This window comes from Serinus canaria, chromosome 5 (assembly GCF_022539315.1).
Source record: "Serinus canaria isolate serCan28SL12 chromosome 5, serCan2020, whole genome shotgun sequence".
NCBI lineage: Eukaryota > Metazoa > Chordata > Aves > Passeriformes > Fringillidae > Serinus > Serinus canaria.
In genome coordinates, this window is record NC_066319.1 from 47,771,266 (window position 1) to 47,791,121 (window position 19,856).

General features: G+C 43.5%; 1 protein-coding gene across 3 annotated transcripts in view; it reads right to left on the bottom strand.

The window, feature by feature from the left end:
* Positions 1-19,856, bottom strand: part of SYNE3 (spectrin repeat containing nuclear envelope family member 3) — a 74,961-nt gene that overhangs the window by 39,002 nt on the left and 16,103 nt on the right. For 2 of the 3 annotated variants that reach the window (XM_030240706.2, XM_030240711.2), the window contains exons 2-4: positions 4,578-4,735; positions 1,505-1,677; positions 786-1,095 (exon numbers count right to left, since the gene is read on the bottom strand). In XM_030240706.2, the coding sequence (XP_030096566.2) occupies positions 786-1,095; positions 1,505-1,677; positions 4,578-4,735 (641 nt within the window). Of the gene's footprint in view, positions 1-785; positions 1,096-1,504; positions 1,678-4,577; positions 4,736-15,518; positions 15,686-19,856 lie in introns of those variants that run through there. The other variant, XM_030240710.2, reaches the window with a different exon arrangement.

Sequence of the window (19,856 nt, forward strand, 5' to 3'; positions counted from 1 at the left end):
GATTTGATTAGTAAGAAATTGAATTCTTCTGCCCATCCACAGATGTCTGCCCCTCAGCCATACCACAGGGTCTAATCCTGTCTTTATTTGAGTTTTAGAAGTGAAAAGTACAAGCATTTTCTGAAATCTCTACACAAAAACAGGGTGAAAGGAAATCACTAGTATTAAAAGATGAAGCTGGATCTTACACCAGCCTAACAACTGTTCAAGCTGGAAGATAAGTATTGGGCAAGAACTAGTATCTGTGTGCATGAAAATCTTTCAGATAGTGGAAGTGGCCACTGAGCAAAGTGTTGGGCCAGAGCTGACTCCCACCTCTGTGTTTCCCAGTTCTGCAGGCAGGGAGGGCAGCTCTGGGTCCCAACTAATCCTACTTCCTCCAGCAAGGCTGTGTCCATGTAATATTCCCTGGCTCCTGGCACGGGTACTCTGCATTTGGTTATACATGAACCACTAATGTGCTGAAAGATGAGGAACAACTCAAACTTTATACAGAGATGACCTGAAGCAATATTCACTAGGTCACAGCAAGCAGCCTGCAGCTACTTTACAGAAACACACTATAAAGCACCTCGTAAGAGCATCCCAATTAACATCACCCCAGGACAACAGCTCATCTTGGGACTTGACAATTGCTTCAAACAGTCCATTGACTGAAAGAACAGGAGTCCTCAGCTCTGCTTCCTTTTGCAGCCCTACCAGGTAAGCCATCACTCAAGAAGAAAGTAGCAAGCAACACCACAGATGGGAGGAATTTGAACACCTCCCACTCTTTATAAGTGTACCTGAGCTTCTTGTCTGATTCCTTCATATTCCACCCTCATTTTCTTCTGAGCATCCTCATCAACGCTGGGGTCACCTATCCTGCTGAACAACGAAGCAGCTTCCTCCAGCAGCCTTTCCAGCAGGACTGACTGATTTAGGACATCATTCTGCAAAACCTGAGCATGGCTCAGCTGCCACTGCTTCTCCTTTAAGCCAAGCTGCAACTCAATGTCAGGCTCCAAGGTGACCCTCATGTTGTGAATCCATGTGTAAAACTCATTCTGGGCTTTCAGGTACTCGCTCCAGTGCAGCCAGACCCACTCAATGCGGCTGTTGGGGGAGCAAGAGAGAGGAGTTAGAGGAAATGATGATGGGAGCAGTGGAGATCAACAAGTTCAAAAGGCCTTCAAAGCAGGGCACAAGGTTCTCAGCAATTGTAACTTGCTCTGACTTCTCAGGGCTTGGATTCATTTCCCAGGTCCTCTCTGCTTTGGGGAGGAAATATTCTGTAAAAGGCCCTGACCAAACTCATCATTGCAGATCCTGGGGTGGGTGGGCCAGGTGGTGAAGGCAGAGCACTGAGGTCTCACTGATCCTCTCTCCCCACACAGTCCCCAAAATGCTCATGGGACTGGGATTTGCTATCTACACTCCAGGGGAGCAGAGAGAAGCAGGAAGCACTTTATGAAAGCACTGGAGGAAACAGCTGCCTCAACACACCCAAGAGTGTTTGTCTTACCTGTGACAATGAGTAATGTATATGGCTGTCTCTTCCCACAGGGCTTTAATGTCCTTCAGTTTGGAGAGTACCTCATGCTTCTTCTCCTCACTGATGCTGCGAAGAGCAGCATCTGCCTTCACAAGAATCAAGTCCATTTTCAAGCTGCCTTCTGGTTCCAGGGCACGGATTTTCTATGGGAAAAACAAATGAAACTGAAAGCATGGAAAGAAAACAAGGATAACTGATGAAATGCCAGCTTTGTTTTTACCCAGGAATCATGAACTCATAGAATCATTTAGGTTGGAAAAGACCCTCACAATCATTGAGTCCAGTTGTTAACACGACACTGCCATGGGATGGAAACATTTCCCTACAGCACAGACAATTAACCCTTCCCACCTTCTGCAGTTCCTCCTGAAAGGAAAATAGGAACGTTTGTTCAGACATGTTTATTCTTGAGCATCCTAAAGGACTGAATTTAATTGAAAACCACACAGCAGTTGAAAAACATTTAAGTTAGCTAAAAAACCAGACCATCCTCTCTGAAATGCCTGTGTCTGTGTTTCCACTGCTGTTATAAGGTTACAGCACTGTGTTGCCACAGGCCAGCTGCTCTTCCCCACCTGCCAAAGCACAAAGAGGAAACCTCCACAGGCTACACTGAAACCTCTCCATTTAAGCTATGCTATAAGAAATCATGAAGCATATTAAAAAGGCTTCCTAGTGCAAATACAAGTTGGCTTAGAAAAGAAGCCAAGAGAATTTAACTAGTGGAATTTTTTGCTTCGACCTAAAACTGCTAAGTTATGAATTGGTGAAAATGTGTATCTTACACAAATAGGAATGCCAGGAACTGAAAGTGGAGTCATCTAATTTTAAGTATCCAGAGATGGAAAAATCAGCAGAAGTTCTGTACAATTTAACAGATTAATTATCCCCCAATTCAGATGTCAGCTTTCAACATTACTTTAGCCAAACTTCTGATACTATCAAATTAGCTTTTCTTGCTGGTCTTCCATAAACTCCTGGCAAACTGCAGACTTTCCAGTTTGAAGAAAAAGGCTTCTGCAATGCAAACACCAAGATTTCCAAAACCAGCAATTACTTTTGGTAAAATCAGGCCTATGGGATTTGACCATGTCAGCTACTGCAAAGGTGAGACAAGTAAAAGGCCTTTGGATCTCCAGTCCCACATTCTGGGAAGAGCAAAGCCTGTTCTTTTGGCACGTAGGCAGCACACCTGCCTGTGATATATCAACAGTTGTTTGGAGAAATTATTTACTAAGAAAGGTGTGATTGATAGAATCTGGGGAAGCAGGGCAGAGGGCAGGGCAAAGCAAGAAAATACAAGCCACAGCTATCATCCAACAGGTAGAGTGTAAGAGTAAAGCTGCATTCGAAGCCTGATATTCTTCCAGCAATTAAAAGCAAACAACAGCTGGAGAGAAAGCAGTGGCTGTACAGCCATTTTTCTTTTTCAAATCTGTTTTTTACATGACTTGTCTCATTGGCTGATATTTTCATTAACAAATTAACAGAAAATAAACCACAGGAAGGAAGCATGAAAAAAACCTGGCAAGCCAGGTGCAAAAAAAAAAAGATCTGAAAACCAAACAGTAGTTTTGAACACAGTCAGTAGGTGAAGCAGTGAGCACATCATGAGGACATCTGAGCTGGAGACAGAAGACAGGCCCAGAAGGGAGGCAGGATGAAGGAGCAGGAGGTGGTTAAGGCATACATAGGAAGACAGAACTTGTTAATCTTTAAAATGATGAATCTCCAAAGTCTGAGTTGAAAGAATTTCTTAACATGATTTTCTGCATGTTACAGACCTCTTGTGAAGCCCAAAGAAGTAAAGAGGCTTCAGCAGTTCAGGCCATATCACATCACCACAAATCTCTAGACCTGTAACTTGTTGTCTCTGCCATGAATATTCCCCCTTTGCCAAACTACCACTCTTCTACTCGAGTTCCTGTGTCTCTTGTGCGTTTCTTGAGACTCACAGTTTCCCAGACAAAAGAAAAAGGTAAAAATAATTTAAGGTCAGAAAAATAAAACTATCGATGAAATGCTTCAGATTTTTATGACTGACATGCAAGTCTAGCCAGCATCCATGAACAGTCTCTATATTATGCCACAGGCAAGATCCATACACCACAGGTAAGGAAAAATGCTGAAGACATCACTGTAAACTACCTCACCATCCATGTAAGCCTGCAACATTTTTTTGTCAAACTTCAGAAGAGGCAGACCAAATATAAGTAGATACCCCAAAGCCTCTCCCTTTGTGTAAGTAACAATGGGAAAAATCTTACCATTTAAATTAGAGAACAGATTACTTGGAATTACAGGTAATAAAAGTATAAAAATAGTTTAAATGTTAGTCATAGAAAGATCACCACTCCCTCCAATGGTACAAATGGGACAATCAGGAGTGTTCCCTTTGCTGAGATGACAAGACCTAGATAACATCTAATGAAACTGAAGTTAATGAATGTGAAATCGTTGTAAGAGAGCAGGCACAATCTGCAACAGGATCTCACTGAGAAGAGTTATAAAACAGATTAAGTAAAACTAGGAAAAAAATGAGAACTTTTACCTTTTAATTGAACAGATCATAAAGGGGATCTGTTATCATCAGGGTTATGGAAAAGGACAAGGGAATTACTCTAAACCAGCCCATTACCAGGACACTGCAATCTTTCTCTATCAGTGCCAGAGTGCTGGAGGGGGTGGAACACTAACATGATCTGATTCTTTTATACTATATGCTGGTTGTCTGCAAATTACTATGGTAATTGCAGGCAGCAAGCAAATTGTTCCAGGCTTGAGGAGCGTGTAAACATTTTAACCTGCCAAACCTGCTGCTAGTGTTCCAAATCAATCTGAACAGCTTGGAAGCCAGTGACAGCAAATTGCCACCCTCTTTTTCTACATCTGTAAACAATTTGCAAATAGAAAATTTAAAAGAATACTGATGTGAACCCATCCACACAGGCCCAATGCTCCAACAAGCAGGGGCTGCTGACAATTTCCTGCTGGAAAACTCCAGAGTGAGAGCCACCTCTGAATCCCAGTGCTCCTCCCTTACCTCAGTCTCTCTCAGTCTGGCTTCCAGGGCAGATCGAGGTCCTTTGGTGTTGTCATTGATCCTCAGTCTCTCTTGGATGGCCTTCATCCAAGCTTCTGCATTCTCCACACTGCTGTCAAATTCATCCTGGAGCTGCTGAGTCATTGCATTTGAGGAAGCTGAAGGGATAGGAAACAGGGATGTAAGCAGGTTTTGGGTAAGACCTGAGCAGGAATGAAAGGCAATCCAAAGGAGAAAGGGAGAAAAGCTAATGATGTTGTGGCTTTCCTTTTTGAACAATAAGACCAAAAACTGCAGAAGTACTGCTGTTCAGTTGAGCACAGAGAACATATTCACACTGCAGCTTTCCCAAATGAAAACACACCAGGAAACAAAAAGAAGGTGGAGAACTGAGGGAGGTTCCTTTACAGTAAACAGACTTAATGCAAAGCTTTTAAATGAGATTAATTTGGTGTTTGTGTGGATTCCAGATTAGCTACACCAAACACAAACACCCTCTGTTTCTTCTCAGAGTCATGTCACTGTAAAACTCTCCCAATGCCCTTCCAGGCTCATGTACTGAGCACCTGACACCAGAGTAATGAAGTACTTCGGCACATGCTTAACTTAGAGGTGCATACACTGCTGTTGGAGAGGTGTTAAAGCTGCTGAGAACAGGATCAGATGCTTGGACTCCCAGTTAACTTCTGAGACCATGAAGAGGTTACCTGAATGCACAAGCAGTGAGTTTGGGATATACAGGCAATGGGAACTGGCCAGCACCTTCCAAGACAAACCACAAACAAGACTTCACAGGGGATTATCAACCCTGGTGGATGTCTTCTTTTGCCATCTCTTTTACTCCACACCAGGCTCCAAGCTTTTAATTTTGCTCTCCCTCTCTCCTGTTGCCCATTCCCAACCAGCAGGAACTGTTGATGTCTCTGTTTAGAGCACAAGCTCTCCACTGCCCAGCCAGCCTCCTTTGTGCCTGTACAATAGAGCAGAGGCATCCTGGGCTCACCCCTAGGACTGCTGGACTAAACTGCACTAACAAGGATGAGCCACAGCAGACCACCCTGTAGGTCAGCTCCAGTGAAGTGAGCAGAATGAGAGCCACTGCCATTCAATGGGTTTGGATCACATCCCACAACTACTGCCAGCCAAGCAGCCAGTGATTTGTGGAAAATAAAATATTCTTCTTCTTTGTTAGTCATCACTGAAAGATTTTTTCAGCACAAAGTTTGACACTTAATTACTGAACCCAAGTTTGTTGTGCAGAATTCAATTCCACAGAGCCCCTCAGTTTCCATGAAACAATTCATGTGGAAGGAAGTGCTCAGTGTGAGAGGCAGAGCATGGCTCCTGGTGAAGCTGGACCAATGGTGGTTTGTAGCCACCAGAGCTCTCAGCAGCTCAGTCTTTACAGTGTTTACATCCTTCTCCCACCATCCTGCCAGCTCCCCACCGTCCTGCCAATGTTCCTCTCCACAAGGTAAAAGAATTCATGCAATACAAAAGGTCCTTCCTGTAACTCCCAGTCAGTTTTCTCCCACATTGGACCAGAGAAAACAAAATGTCAGCATTCACAACAGTCTGAACTGTTGCTTCCTGGCTGTCAGCAGGCTGTCTACTCAACAGGTCCCAGAACAGAACAGAAGAACTGCAGAGCATCTACTGCACCTCCCCCTGGGGACAGCTGGAGCAGAGGATGGGGTCAGACCTCCTGTGCAGACCAGCAGAATTGCATTTTCCTGAAAGAGGGAATTCCTCCCTGAGACCTGTCAGACACGACAGATTCTAAGGCTGTAGCTCTCAGAACCTGAGAGCAGCTTTAGAAACAGTGACCTCACCTTGAAAAGTTTTCAAAAATAAAACAGGATGTACTGGATTTAGCAAGGGTGGTGTGGCATGGGGCAGCTACTCCCTCTCTCCAATATAAAAAGCATGACAGAATATATAATTAAAGCTAAAATCATTGACTTACATCACAAGAGTACTGAAGAGGAAGCCAGCTAATGGAATAATGTTATTTCCAGTGGATTGCTAGATAGCTGTGTCCTTCTCCAGCTATAACTGGTTCAGAACTGGCATTTCTGAACTACAATAATCCAGTTCTTGGAAAAGAGCACATATCTCATTGCAGCTGAAAAACCAACCCGTTTTCACATTAACATTTCTCACTATATCTGGCAGTTGTAGAGGGACTGTCCCCTAAAATTCCCCCTGTTACATATATACATACATACATACATACATACATACATACATACATACATACATACATACATACATACATACATACATACATACATACATTTCTAGGCAAACAGCTTCTGAATGCTCAACTATGAGCTGTGCTGGTTCCAAATTATGCTGTTGTGAAACAAAATCTTGCAGAGCATTTGCTGGATAGACCCTGATGAGAAGTGGCATTCATTTCCTAGGAGAGGTTTCTATTCCTGGTAACATCCATATCATATTTAAAATTGGCTTCAGTACTCCAGTCATGGAGTAGCCAATACAGAACATCATGTTATCCTAGTCCTACTTTTTACAAAAATTTGAGGGCAATCCAACATGCTTAAGAAGCAGTGGAAAAACCCACTGTCATCCAACAGGAAGAAAACCCCACTCACCCTCTGCCCTCATGCTGCTGCTCTCTGAGCACAAGGAATTTCTGTCAAAACCTCACAGTAACACAGCCTCCCCCACCCACACACAGTCACTCCACGTAAGCAGTCAACACAGGAAACCACAAAAAAAGTTATTTCAATATTAAGAGCACCAGCTTGCAAAGGAAGATAAACTCTTTGCTACTCCAACTACAGGCAATAAAACACCACTGACTGATTTTGACCAAGCAATTCCTGTATCTAGTACCACAAAGATGATTAAATGGACTCAATGCCCAGGTGGATTCGTAGCAGTTACAACCTGCAATATCTGACATGGGTCTGGGCTGACTTTTGAGACCTCCTGTCCTCCCTGTGTGCAGGGCAGCCAGATGCTGGCTGAAGCAATCAGCTACAGCTTTTGTTCTGGAACCCTTCCCAAGCACTACCAGCATGGTTTATACCTGCAAGGTAAAAGTGTGATTTCTGACTTACTCTCTGCTTGGGAGGAAGAACAACTGCTGTCTGTTTGAGATACGGCAAGATCTGTAACTCCTCTGCAAATTCTTCCAAAGCTGGGACTAATGGTTAGTGGATAAAAGTTAACCATTCAACAGCTTTCACCCCATTTCTGTTGCATCACTGGAACTAAAAGATTGAGCAATACTTCTGGAGATGAAATTAAGCAATACTTCTGGACCCTGATCAGCACAAAAAGGACAAAGGAGACATAGTGAATCCTGGAGCAGAGCTAAGCTGAGGAGCTGTGCAAAGCCATCATTCACACACCAGCCTGTAACAGCAGCAGACCATTAGGGACACCAGTACAGTGGTGCAACAGCCCCTGTCCCAGGCTCAGCCTCTGGGACCCACTGTGCCATGGAAAGTCTTCCCTTAATCACCAGAGATCCTCTGAGCAATTTGTACAAAATTGTTTTTCTCACAGTTACCTTCAAATGCATCCAGCTGTTCAAAACTGCTTTCCATTTAATGCCACTTGAATCAGAGTATTAATTCATACTGTGGAAAGCACATTTACACTGCAGAAATCACTTGGCATCTCTATACATATAGAGATGTTGGCATCTCTATAAATGAGAGCAATAACTATGTGTAAGAAATTCTGGCATAGATAATGAGATGCTGAGCAAAACCAAGTTTATTTGTCCAGATGCAGGAACAGTTTCATGGCAGAGGTAACGAAGAAGTGCATTTCAGGGTGTTAAACAGAACTGGCCCAGGACAGCTCCTGCAGTATATGCACACGTTACAAAAAGCACATTTCAGGAACAGGAAAATGTAAGACAGGTTACCTGCAGAAACCTTCTCCCACAGCACTACTCTTGCTGTTTTCCCTAAATCACCCCTGTGACTCCCAGAACACGGCTTGGCAGTGTCTGGGCAGGCACACACACATTTCAGTGCCACAGAGGGACGATGCCTCAGCCCTTGCCCAGCTCTGCCAGACCCACTGCACACCCACAGCACAACCAGGGCTGGCTCTGCTTTGTCTGAGGCTCAGTTACATGCACGGGATGGCTGCACCTTTGGAGGAGGGAAAGGTGAACACCTGACATAGCCCACCCTCATCTCAAGTCAGCATCACTCCTCTCCCCTGTCTCATCCAAGCACAAAACCTTTTAGCCAGGAGAGAAGTCAGAGTACTCCTACCACCTCTTCCCAAACCCTGGAGAAGGAAGGGGCAGCTGGAAGGATGCTGGGGAGCACACACGCTGTACCCCAGCTCACCCACAGGCTGAACACCACAGCATGAACTGGTGAGATCCAAAGCAACAGCAAGCTGGGTTTGCTTTTAAAATCTGCTCCAATTGTGCTGGGATGAGCTGAAGAGATGCAGAGGCAGCTTTAAGCTGTGGTCTTGGAACCATCTTGTTGAAGGAGCAGATAAATGAATTAGCTGACTGCCCTGCCTCACAGCTCTGGGAACCATGGACATCTCTGGGTTTCCACTGCAGACCCTGACACAGACACAGGCAGAAGTCACCCCTCATGTGACCCACAGGGCACTTGCTGGGCAATTTGTCAGAGCAGGTCTTCCTTAAGTACAGCCACTGCAGGAGCCACGCTAGTGCATTTGTAAGTAAGTAAGTCTTGCCACGTCCCAGAAGAGTTAATATTTGTAATACACTACTGAGAGCTTTTAAAGTTATTTTGCAAGTGTAGTATCTTTTTCTTAGGATTGTCCTATTATTTTGCAATGTTTCCTAATGAACTATTTTCTCCCTGCCAGTCATACTGGGGGTTCCGTTTTTTGGTGGTTTTTTTTTTTTTAATTCAAATCTCTTAAAACATTTCTTACAGCCACTCCCATTTTACACATTCTTTTAAACCCTACATTTATAGAACACAGGCTTTAAAATGGTTTCAATATGTCTTGGATTCTTATACTCATGTACTACTTGACTGGTTTCCAGAACCCAGTTCTTACAAAAACAAAAGTACAAAAATGCTCCAGGAAAATTCAAACCACTCACCATTAGGGAGACTATTTTCCAATTACAGAAATACTTCAAAATTTTCATACCCTTTTCATTTGGTTCTGGGATTGAATGTGGAAAAAAAAAAGCCCACCGAACTGTATCAAATTTTAGACAAATGTGTGAGTGTGGAAGCAATTTTGGTTCTGGGAATTGTATCTGGGATAATTTAGTAACTTTTCAGCTTCACTAGATACTGTAAAGGGAGCTCTGAGGAGGCACAGAGCTGGGAGCTCTGTCTGCTTCAGACTGGAGCAGAGGTCAGGAGCTGGCACAGACCACAGAGCACTGACCCTGGCCTTTCCAAAGCTGAATATTCTTGGTCTACTCCAGGAGGAGCTACTGTGAATTTTGAATGCAGCCAGCTTTACCAGACTTCCTGAAAGCCTCCAGGACAGGAGCTGCACCAATGCAGGGGCCCAGCTAACCTGCCTGAGTAGGTGCAGAAGCTCTCAAGGTTTCAAGTAAAAGGTGTAGTTATTTCCAGCATAATCTTTGAGAGGCTCAAAACATAATCCTATCACTTTGGCCATCTTCCAACACAGTCCTCTCCTGTGTTACTGGCAGTGAATGTTTAGGACAGTCAGCAATTGTTTATTGTCCTAATTAATGAGCTAGATTGTGAATAGGGTTTTTTGGAATAAACACATCCATATCCTCATTGCAAGCATCCCCTTCACCCAAGGAATGCAACACTCTGAGTGCATACAGTACTCACCCATGTCACAGCCTCTTCCCCTCCCTTGCAAAGCAATCCACAGGAAACCTATGGCTAATGCAAGCCATTCTGCCTCAATATGATCACACCTGACAATATTCTCTTTGTTCCCAAAAACTGAAAAGCAGAGACATGTTCTGTGCAGGCTCACTCTCAAAAAAATGCCTGATTTTTTTCAGCCATTTGTTTAAAGACTGATTTCAGGCTTTGGTGAGAGCCAGTACAAGTGGGATATCTGTTTCCTAAGATTGCTGGGGAAAATATATAATTCCCAGGTCTAAAAAGCCATTTCCTTAAAACAAAAGGGATTGAAATTTAAAAATAGTTTTATACTTGAATGGAATCATAGCATACAAGTAAGGCAGAACTGAGTGCTGGGGCCATCTTCCCTTCTAGGGAATGATAATCAATATATCTGATCACAGCACTTTTATTTTTTATTTCAATCTTCAAGTCATTTGGAAGTAAAAATAGTAAGGTAGGACTCTTAATTACAAGTCTCTCCCCATTTACATACACTCCACACACAAATTTCTGCATTTCCAGGTCACTCTAGGAGACAGGTTGGTCTACCACGATTCCATTAGGTAAGTACAATGAAGGGTTTAGTTCTGGCCTACATCTTTTTTTTTACCATCAAGGAGACAGAGTATCTGCATTAGATAGCTGTCTGGTTTAGATTTTGCTTTTCTTTTCCCACATTATTGAGGTATAAACAATCTTTTGAGCATTTATTCAGTCAGCCCTGGTGGAAAGTAAGACTATCCTATGCCTTTTACAGATAACAACTTGGGTTCAAAGACACTTTGTTTCTTGCCTCTGAGCAATAAGGAAATACTTGAAAGACAAGAACAAAGTGGAAGATTCTGGTAATAAATGCTGCAGAGGGTGATTTTCAGCCTCTTCTAATCTGTACCACTTCAAGTGTCTCTGCTGAGAAGCAGATATCTTTTTAGTGACTTTAAACTTAATGACAAGAGCCTTCATTTTCCTAGTTACCACTCACAGACACTTTAGTCTGGGAAATCACAGGTTTAACACCTCTGCTCTACAACTTCAGGAAGGATTCTTCAGGTCCAGGGAATCTGATGGGGAGATTACCCAAAAGACATCTGTGGGTTTACCAGCAATCTTCACCTTGAGCAGCGGGGGACAAGTTCTTGAGTAGATTTGGTTTCAACATTTGTCAGTTCCCTAGGTTTTAACAAGTTTTACTAAGTTTTGTTGGTCAGCCAACAATAAAGCCCTGCCAGCCAACAGGATTAGTTTCACAGTCTCTGGAGACTAGAATTTATGTACTCAATTATCTCCCACTTGTCCTCCAGAGGACTGTGTGATCCCTCAGTACTGGGCGCCAGTCACAGCACTGATATACTGATAATAAACCCCTGTGGTATCTGCTCCTTGCCAGAGATCAGTGAACAATTCAGAGTGATAATATCCCTGATAAATCATTCCTCTTCTGCTGATCATATTAGTGTGTACAGACAACCTCATTTTCTCAGAGGTGTGGTTCTCCCCATTTGCCAAATATACTTTGCAAATTAGTTTTGCTCTGCAGACTATTCCCAAGTAACTCTTCCTGGCAATCCTTCATAGCCCAGCTGTGCTGCTTAGCTTTGGCATCACAACCCTATTGAGAAATTGCCCATCTTCCCTGGCTAGCTGGGAACAGCTCTCCTTCTTTGTGTGCAGTTTGTCACATGGTGGCTCCCAAGGGCCAGTGCCACAATCAGGACTCCGGAGTGTTAAACCCCATAGGACCAGTGAGCTGTCACAGCACCCTGGCTGAGCAGAAGTGCCCTACAGTTAAAAGGATAATACCTCTGTCCCAAAGAGATTACAGAGGACAAGTTGGAAGGGGTTTGGCAATGAAAGAAGGGATCAGTGTGTACTTAGGGACACAGAGTGATGGAAGAAGGGGCTGTCAGAGCCTTCAGCTGCATTGCCACTGCTCTGTGCAAGCTGCAGTGCTTCCACCCCCCGCCCCCCATGCCCTCCACCCACCCCCTGCAAGCAAAGGTACTCAGAAAGAGACCCTCAAGCCCAGCTGGAGCACCTGGCTGGATCTCACACCAGGAAAGGGGATTCACTGCACTGACCCGCAGGCTGTGGTGGGACATCCAGGGTAGGAGCCCTGCGATTCCATAGCCAGTCATGCAAGAGAGGGACACTTCCAGGCAAGGAGCCATACCAGAGGTGGGATAATTCACCTTCTACAGGAATCCTGTGTTCTGAAGTGGCCCACAGTTGTAATATGAATGCTCAGGGCTACAGGATGTCAATCTGTCTGCAAGTCTGTATTCTTTCCTACTCCACACCACTGTTTCCACATTTGGATCTGAGGGTTTTTAAACTTGCAATTTTTCCCCTTACAAGATCAGTGTTAAAATATTTTTTGACTATCATTTGACTGTTTCACCTCTAAGTGTGTAACTTGGAGCACTAAGCACATGGCTTTTAAACTCACAAATCTTTAGAGTCAAGTATATACCAGAAATATTTCTTAGAAACAAAGTCACTTGCAAGTACTCTGCAAGTATGCTCTAAGTGCACAGGTCTTTTGTCCCATTTAGAACAGCTGAAGGACTAACTTTCCAAAACAAGATTTCTCAGATAAATCTTTCAAAACATTATCAGTTCAATTATGCTAATGATATATTTATACAGTGAAAGTGAGACTTATGGGATGGAAAAAAAGTAACAAGTAGGACTATACTAATTTTAGATACTAAAGCTGTTGATTAAGAGGTTTTTTTTCTTGGGACCAAAGCATATGGTTATGGAAAAACTGGCAGATTTTAATTTGCATGGAACAGAAAGATCTGTTTATATAAAGAAAGGGAAAAATGACCCCTGAAAGAGATTAACACTTGAAATGCTGTCAGGAACGTATTACAGGAGGCTATACCAAAACAGTAAATAGCTATACCTAAACAGTCAGCACTCTGTACATAATTAAAAGTAATATTTGCATTAATCTGATAATATCAGGCTTTATATTGCAAAACACTGGTTTGTGTTCAGAGAAACCCACAGGTAAACAAGGCCTGCCTGTGTCCCAAACAAAACACGCTATTGGAACCGTCAGCAACCTCATCCCCGAGTTCAGAAACAAAGCAGACCACTGCAAAACGCTGGTCATAAATTAATTTTGAGCGGTTGAGAACATTTTTGGAATTGAATTAAACAGGCTGCGTTCTCGTGACTTATTTTTGCCCGAACGGTTGCAGTTTCCACTGTGTCTGTGCCACCCTCGCACAGTGGGAGCTGCCGGGCGCTGTGGCTCGGGGAGCACGGGCACATCTGGGCTGGCTGCGCTGAGCCCGCAGCCGGCGGGCACCGCTCCTCTCCGGGGAGGAGAGCACCGTGCCAGCGTTCCTCTTGCCTGATCGGCACTGAAATCCTGGGCTCTATACACCCAGAGGGGATCCGAGCCTCCTCCTGCCGAGACTCAAGCAGAGTAAGCCGGCAGCAGGAGCCAGCAGCGAGCGCGTTTGTCGCAGCCGTCCCCCAGCCAGGAGGAGCAGAGCTCCAGCTGCGATCGCAGGTCCCAGCCAGGAGGAGCAGAGTTCCAGCTGTGACCGCAGGTCCCAGCCAGGAGGAGCAGAGTTCCAGCTTCGATCACAGGTAATGCCAGCACGGCAAAGCCAACGCTGCTGCTTCCCACGCGTGTCATTCGCCAACAACCACCTTTCAGAAATGGAGTCCTACGAGAGACCAAAGCTCTTCTTTTCACGCAAACGCCTGAAGAGATCAGGCAGCTGTGCTCCATTCGGAGCCCAAGGGGGCCTCAGGGCGTGCTGCTGCTTCTCAGCAAGTTTGAAAATTCCACCCTAAATATTACAGGACATATCCCTGGGCCCGCCTGAGAGCTAACACAGAGATACATTTAGGGTAACAGGGGTCCATATCAGCCAAGGGCTGGTACACACACATGCAGACAGAGCGCTTCCTCTTCTCAAACACTTGAAAGGAGGAAGAGGTATATAAAGTTATAGATTTGTTTAACCCTATTAATAACAGAATTCTTCTACAAGGAGTAATAGACATCATGGCACAAACTCAACTTTGGTCTAAAAGAAATAAAAATATCGCCCCACTAGTCACCAAAGCTATCTTCTAAAGATAACACAAACGCTGTATTTTAAAGGCATTTCATTTCACTGAAATTTTTTTCCAATATTTCCCTTTCAATTTACAGATCAGGGCTCAGCAAGCACCTTGCAAAAGGTTGATTCATAAAACAGGAGAAGCCAGTTATCATCTTCCTGAAGGAAAATATGTCAAGCTCTGATGGGAGCAATTGCTGAAGGACCACAGAGCAGAGACTCCAATGACCTTGTTTGGGTTCAATGAGCACAACATAAACAACAGGTTTGTGCAAACCATGCTCCCTAGTTAAAAAATAAACCTGAATTTCTTTAGTCCCCTTTTTTACCTATTGCATACCCCCAGGCCACATTTCAACAGTTATATATGTGACCTTAAACCCAAACTTCATGGAAGGGATCTCAGCAGTCCCAGTTCAGCAAAAATTTCGGGGCTGTAAAAGCTGATATCGTGTCTGGAGTAGCAGCCACACTCCCAGCTCCCAACAGACTCTCTCTATTAGCTTCACCAACTGTCCCTTATCTCCAACCCTTCTGCTGCACACACTCTAGGGATATTTTGGCTTTCTTTCTCCTGCCTTACATCAAGGAGCTCGCCATCCTGGCCTGCTGCTCACAAAGCAATTTATCAGGCCTTATTTCATTGCACTGGGCCCTCCCCGTTGGGCCCCCACCCTTTCCCCCAGTGCTGTGGGGCTGGCAGCAGGCAGGGGGAGGCGTGCGCTGCCTCCGGAGAAAAGCGCGCCAATGGAGCCCTCCACCAGCTGGCTGCTGCCACAACCCTCTGTCATGGCTCTCCTGCAGCAGGCCACTGACTTCTAGCTCCCCTTTCACTAGAGTTTGAATCCATGAAATTTCAAGACACTTGGGATCTTTAACACTTCCATGTCTCTGGGAAATTTAATGCAAAGAAGAAAACGAGTGCAAAAGTTATTAGGAGGCAAAAGATAACAGACACACTGCCTGTCACAACCATCTCACTACATTATGAAATAAAAGTTACCTTGTAAAAACCTTACCAAAATCCTGGGAAATCTGGTAAAAAGGGTGGGTGAAAGTCTGTGGTGATTCCATCAAAGTTTCCTGATGGCTTCCCAGCATGGCAGCCACAATGCAGCCTGGCCTCCACTGGGCGTTAGAGCAGCAATTCGGCACAGTTGGCAGCACGAGCAAGTCTGGCACGAAGAGAAACCAGTGGCTTCCTCCTTGCTAAGGCAGGAGGAAGCACAGGACTTCCTCTCTGCCTCCTCCCGTGCTGCGGGAGTGAAAGAGGAGATGGCAATCCAAAGATATATCAGTGCAGAAAAAAATAAAAAAAGAGAAAGAAAAGAAACCCAGAGCAGGGCATGCTGCCACTGTTTAAAACGTAGGTGAGATTTAAATAGCAATAATCCCCAGAAACTATCTAGTTCAGGTCATCAACTAACAAGCTGGTTAATTCCTGTAAGGATTAATGCTTGAAATTATTATGCCTGACAGATGTTTGCTGAATGGGAACTGAATACACAGGATGAAGACCAGCAAGAAGTAAAAGTGCAGACAGGTACGTCAGAGCAGAGATTTTAGAAATCATTAACTCAGGCTCTAACATAATAATAATTTTCCTTATCTTCAACTTCTTTTTTTACTCTCAAGGTCTCTAGCAGGAAATTCCCTTCACAGACTGACACACTAATCTAGATTCTGCTCTCAGTTACAATCATGCAAGACAAAAAGGAGGTTAGCTGATATTTTCAGGAAATACCTCTGCTGCACAATTTGGCTGAATGGAATATACTTTGCAGGCATTACCTGTCCCTCACGACACAGCACATGATGAATTCTCCTTCCCTACTTCCCCAATACTATGGAAAATACAAAGCAGCATTCTCCCTTGATTAATTAAGATCCTGCTGGGTACTCCTGCTTTTAGACATTCAATAAAACCCACTGGTTTGGTCTATCTAGCCCACTACCCATTGCGTCATCCTAATGGTGTAGATCTAATACACTCCAGGACCAAAACAGGTGCCACTTACTCAAGGTGGTGTAAATCCAAAGCAGGTCCATAAGGCAACAATCTCTCAACCTTTTTAGCTGATGTATGCCATACTTTATACTACACTGAACAGCATTTTAGAATTACAATTAATATGTAGGAGAGGTGGAGAAACCAGTGAAAGCTAAACATGGGAGGAAAGGTTTGTTTGACTTCTACCTCCAAATTAGAAGCTACAGATAAAAACAGTGATAAAACTGTGAGCCTCTCCATCCATTTTGGAATCAGGCAGCACAAAGGAAGAGCATGGGGAAAAACTGAAGAGAGGAACAAAGATGGATGAAAACCTAGGTGGAAGAACAACCGTGGAATAGAAAATGTTTATCAAGCTAACCTGTGAAGTTGCTAATACAGAGAATTAACTAAAGACCAGTAGCCTCAGAGTGGCTGTGACCCCATGTGCAGAAGTGATGTCAGCTCAGCCAACCAAACAGAATTTCAGATAAAAAAACCCAGATAAAAGGGACAGAAAAGGAGGAACATCTTAAGAGTTAGCAGTGCTGATTGTACCTCTAGAGAGGGAACTGGTATATCAGCTATTTTCCAACTCTCTTGTTAGCCTTTTGCTAACATGAATAATCCTTAGAACTATATGAGTATCTCAAAACACATCAGGATAAGAACATCTCAAAACACAAGCAGACTAAACTATATCATGCCTAGGGGATGTAAACTGGAGAACAGTCCACTTATCTGAAAATCAAATCATGGTTGTTTTAGAATTGTGTTGTTTGAATGGGGGGTTTTAAATGCCTATAAGTGAACCCCTTTATCACTTTTCCCTTGCTCTCTCTCTCGTGGTATACCCACAGTCACTGCAAATTTGAGATAGTCCTGAAAAGAAAAAATAAATTAGTATTTTTTAAAAAGCACTGAAACTAGTAGTACTGAAGAAGCAGAGCATATATGGCTAATGTCAGCTATGCAGCTTCTAAAGCAAGGTAAGAATCAGTCTCTTTGGATGACTAATCTAGAAGGCAAAGGAGCTCCCCTGGTGAGTACAGACAGCCACAAGCTAGAGGCAGCAACGAGAGGATCAAACCAAGAGTGAAAAATGTAGCATTCCCACAAAATTTCCTGTAAGTTAGTATCCCAACATATTTAAAATATATAAATACCACATTACCACTTGAGTGTAATTCACTTTAGAGTGAACTTGATTTTACATTTTCCCATATTTCTTTAAGGAAACCAGATTCAGCAAAATATTCCAAATGGCACCACAACATCTGACCTCCCATTCTGTTTTTTCCCATATAAAGAAGTCCATTTTCAGTTTCAGCGAGGGATGAAACATCTTCCCACTCTTCTGGCCAGCTATCATTTCTGTTGTGGTAGCAGAAAGCATTTGAATGGCCCTTTCTTCGGGCTGACACGTCTAAGCTCAAACAGGGATTCAGTTACATCTGTAGCTGTGGTAACATCTGCTGCAGCTGTAACTCTTGTAACACATCTGCTGGATGATCTCAGATTACCTGGCAGCCCGTGGGCACTGAGAAGGAAACATTTCTGCAAACCCAGGGCAGCCCATGGAGTTAAATGACTACACTGCCCCACTGATCAGTCTGCTGTAAGTGATACTCAGGGCAGGGCAGCCTCATTGCCCACTAACACTCTGCATCTTCAAGCAGGCAGGGATGTGTTTGTCCTCTAACTGCTCAGGAGACAGACACTGTCACCCCAGCAGGGTTGCAAGGGTTGTAAATGATATTGTTGTCTGAGCTCTGACAAAGAGCTATGAAACCCCTTAGATAGGAAACAGAGCAGCAGTATAAAAATCTTTCTTCAACCATAGCAACTGTGTTATATATTCTTACTACTCTGCAGAACATATTTCTAACCACGCTTTAGTTGTGAATTAGAATAACATTGGTATGAAGGGACTGTCAGTGCAAGTGCTTCTCACCAAAGAATCTGGTTTGGAATTGCTGTGAAAGGACTTTTCAGAAAAGAAACACATCAAGCAATCAGGTTGTCCTAAGTATTGGGCTCAGAGGTACTGGCAGGGACAGCACAGACAGGGGTCAAGCTCTTGATCTCTGGTTTTACACAGTTTCACTCTGTGTAAATAATGAATTGTTATGAAGAACCTAATCATTATGCACAGCCTAATGATTCAGGTGTCCCACCTGGCAAGCTGAGCATCTTAAAGGTCTGGTTTTGGTCATCATTATGCTCTGTTCCATTCAGCAAGGAAGAACAAACAAACAAACAAGTATTTTGATTTACCAGTTAGCATTAAAAGAAACAAACAAAAAAAATTCAACCCACACACCCAACCAAACTCTGAAAAATGTCAGATCTGGTCTGAGCAAGACTAAAAGAACCAAGAAGTAGGTTAGCTGCTGATACTGTTGCTTAACTGAGAAAAACATCTTGCAAATCCCCAAACTAAGGTGTAACCTGCGAGTAGCAATAACAGCACTTCACAAATACCAGTGATAGCTGACACAGGAAGGGCTCTATAGAAAACAATAACCTGCAGAGCACTGAAGCACATCCAGGTAGATTCCTCAGCACTGACTAACTACAATAACTAACTAATGAGTCAAGAATAAAAGAACTTAAAAAAAAAAGGGGGCCGTGACATTTTAAGTATTGGGATTAAACGTGCCGACATAATTACTTATAAAAGTGGTTTTAATAAACACCTTCAGCTCTTTCATCAGACAGCAAATACTACTTCACTCTGCAAACCAGAATGACAGCACCAGCTCTCCCCCATCATGAGGTATTCACAGAATCATGGAATGGCTGAGCTTGGAAGGGACCACTGGAGCTCATCTAATCCAACCTCCCTGCTCAAGCTGGACAAGCAAAGACCTGAGGGAAGAAATGAAACAATGCTGAAGGCAAAAATACTATTAGGGTTGCTGGTAGCTCCATCCCAGAAAGGAATTTCTCATAGAAAAAAAACAAACAAAACCAAATCAATCACCCAAAAGAACACCCCCAAAACCAACAAACAAAAAACAACAAAAACCCAAACAAACGAAAAAATAACCCAAAGATGCTTGAAATATTTTCCTTTTTGTTAGGCTGCAGACATTTTCTGTAGATTGGCATTTAACACTGGCAGCTCAACTAATGGAGTCAGAAGGTTTATAATCTGAGAAGACAAGGGAAAATCCCAGGCTCTGGTAAAGCCAAGGGCAATACTGTCACAGAGCCAAGATTTCTGTCCTGACTCCTGTGGACTTAAAAGACAAGGCAACAAGTAAATTTTTCCTTGGGTGCTCTCTTAATCTGGAGATCTAAATTAATGCGCGTCTGCGGCGCTTACTGAGCCAGTGTTCTTAGCCAGGGTTAAAGTCTTGTA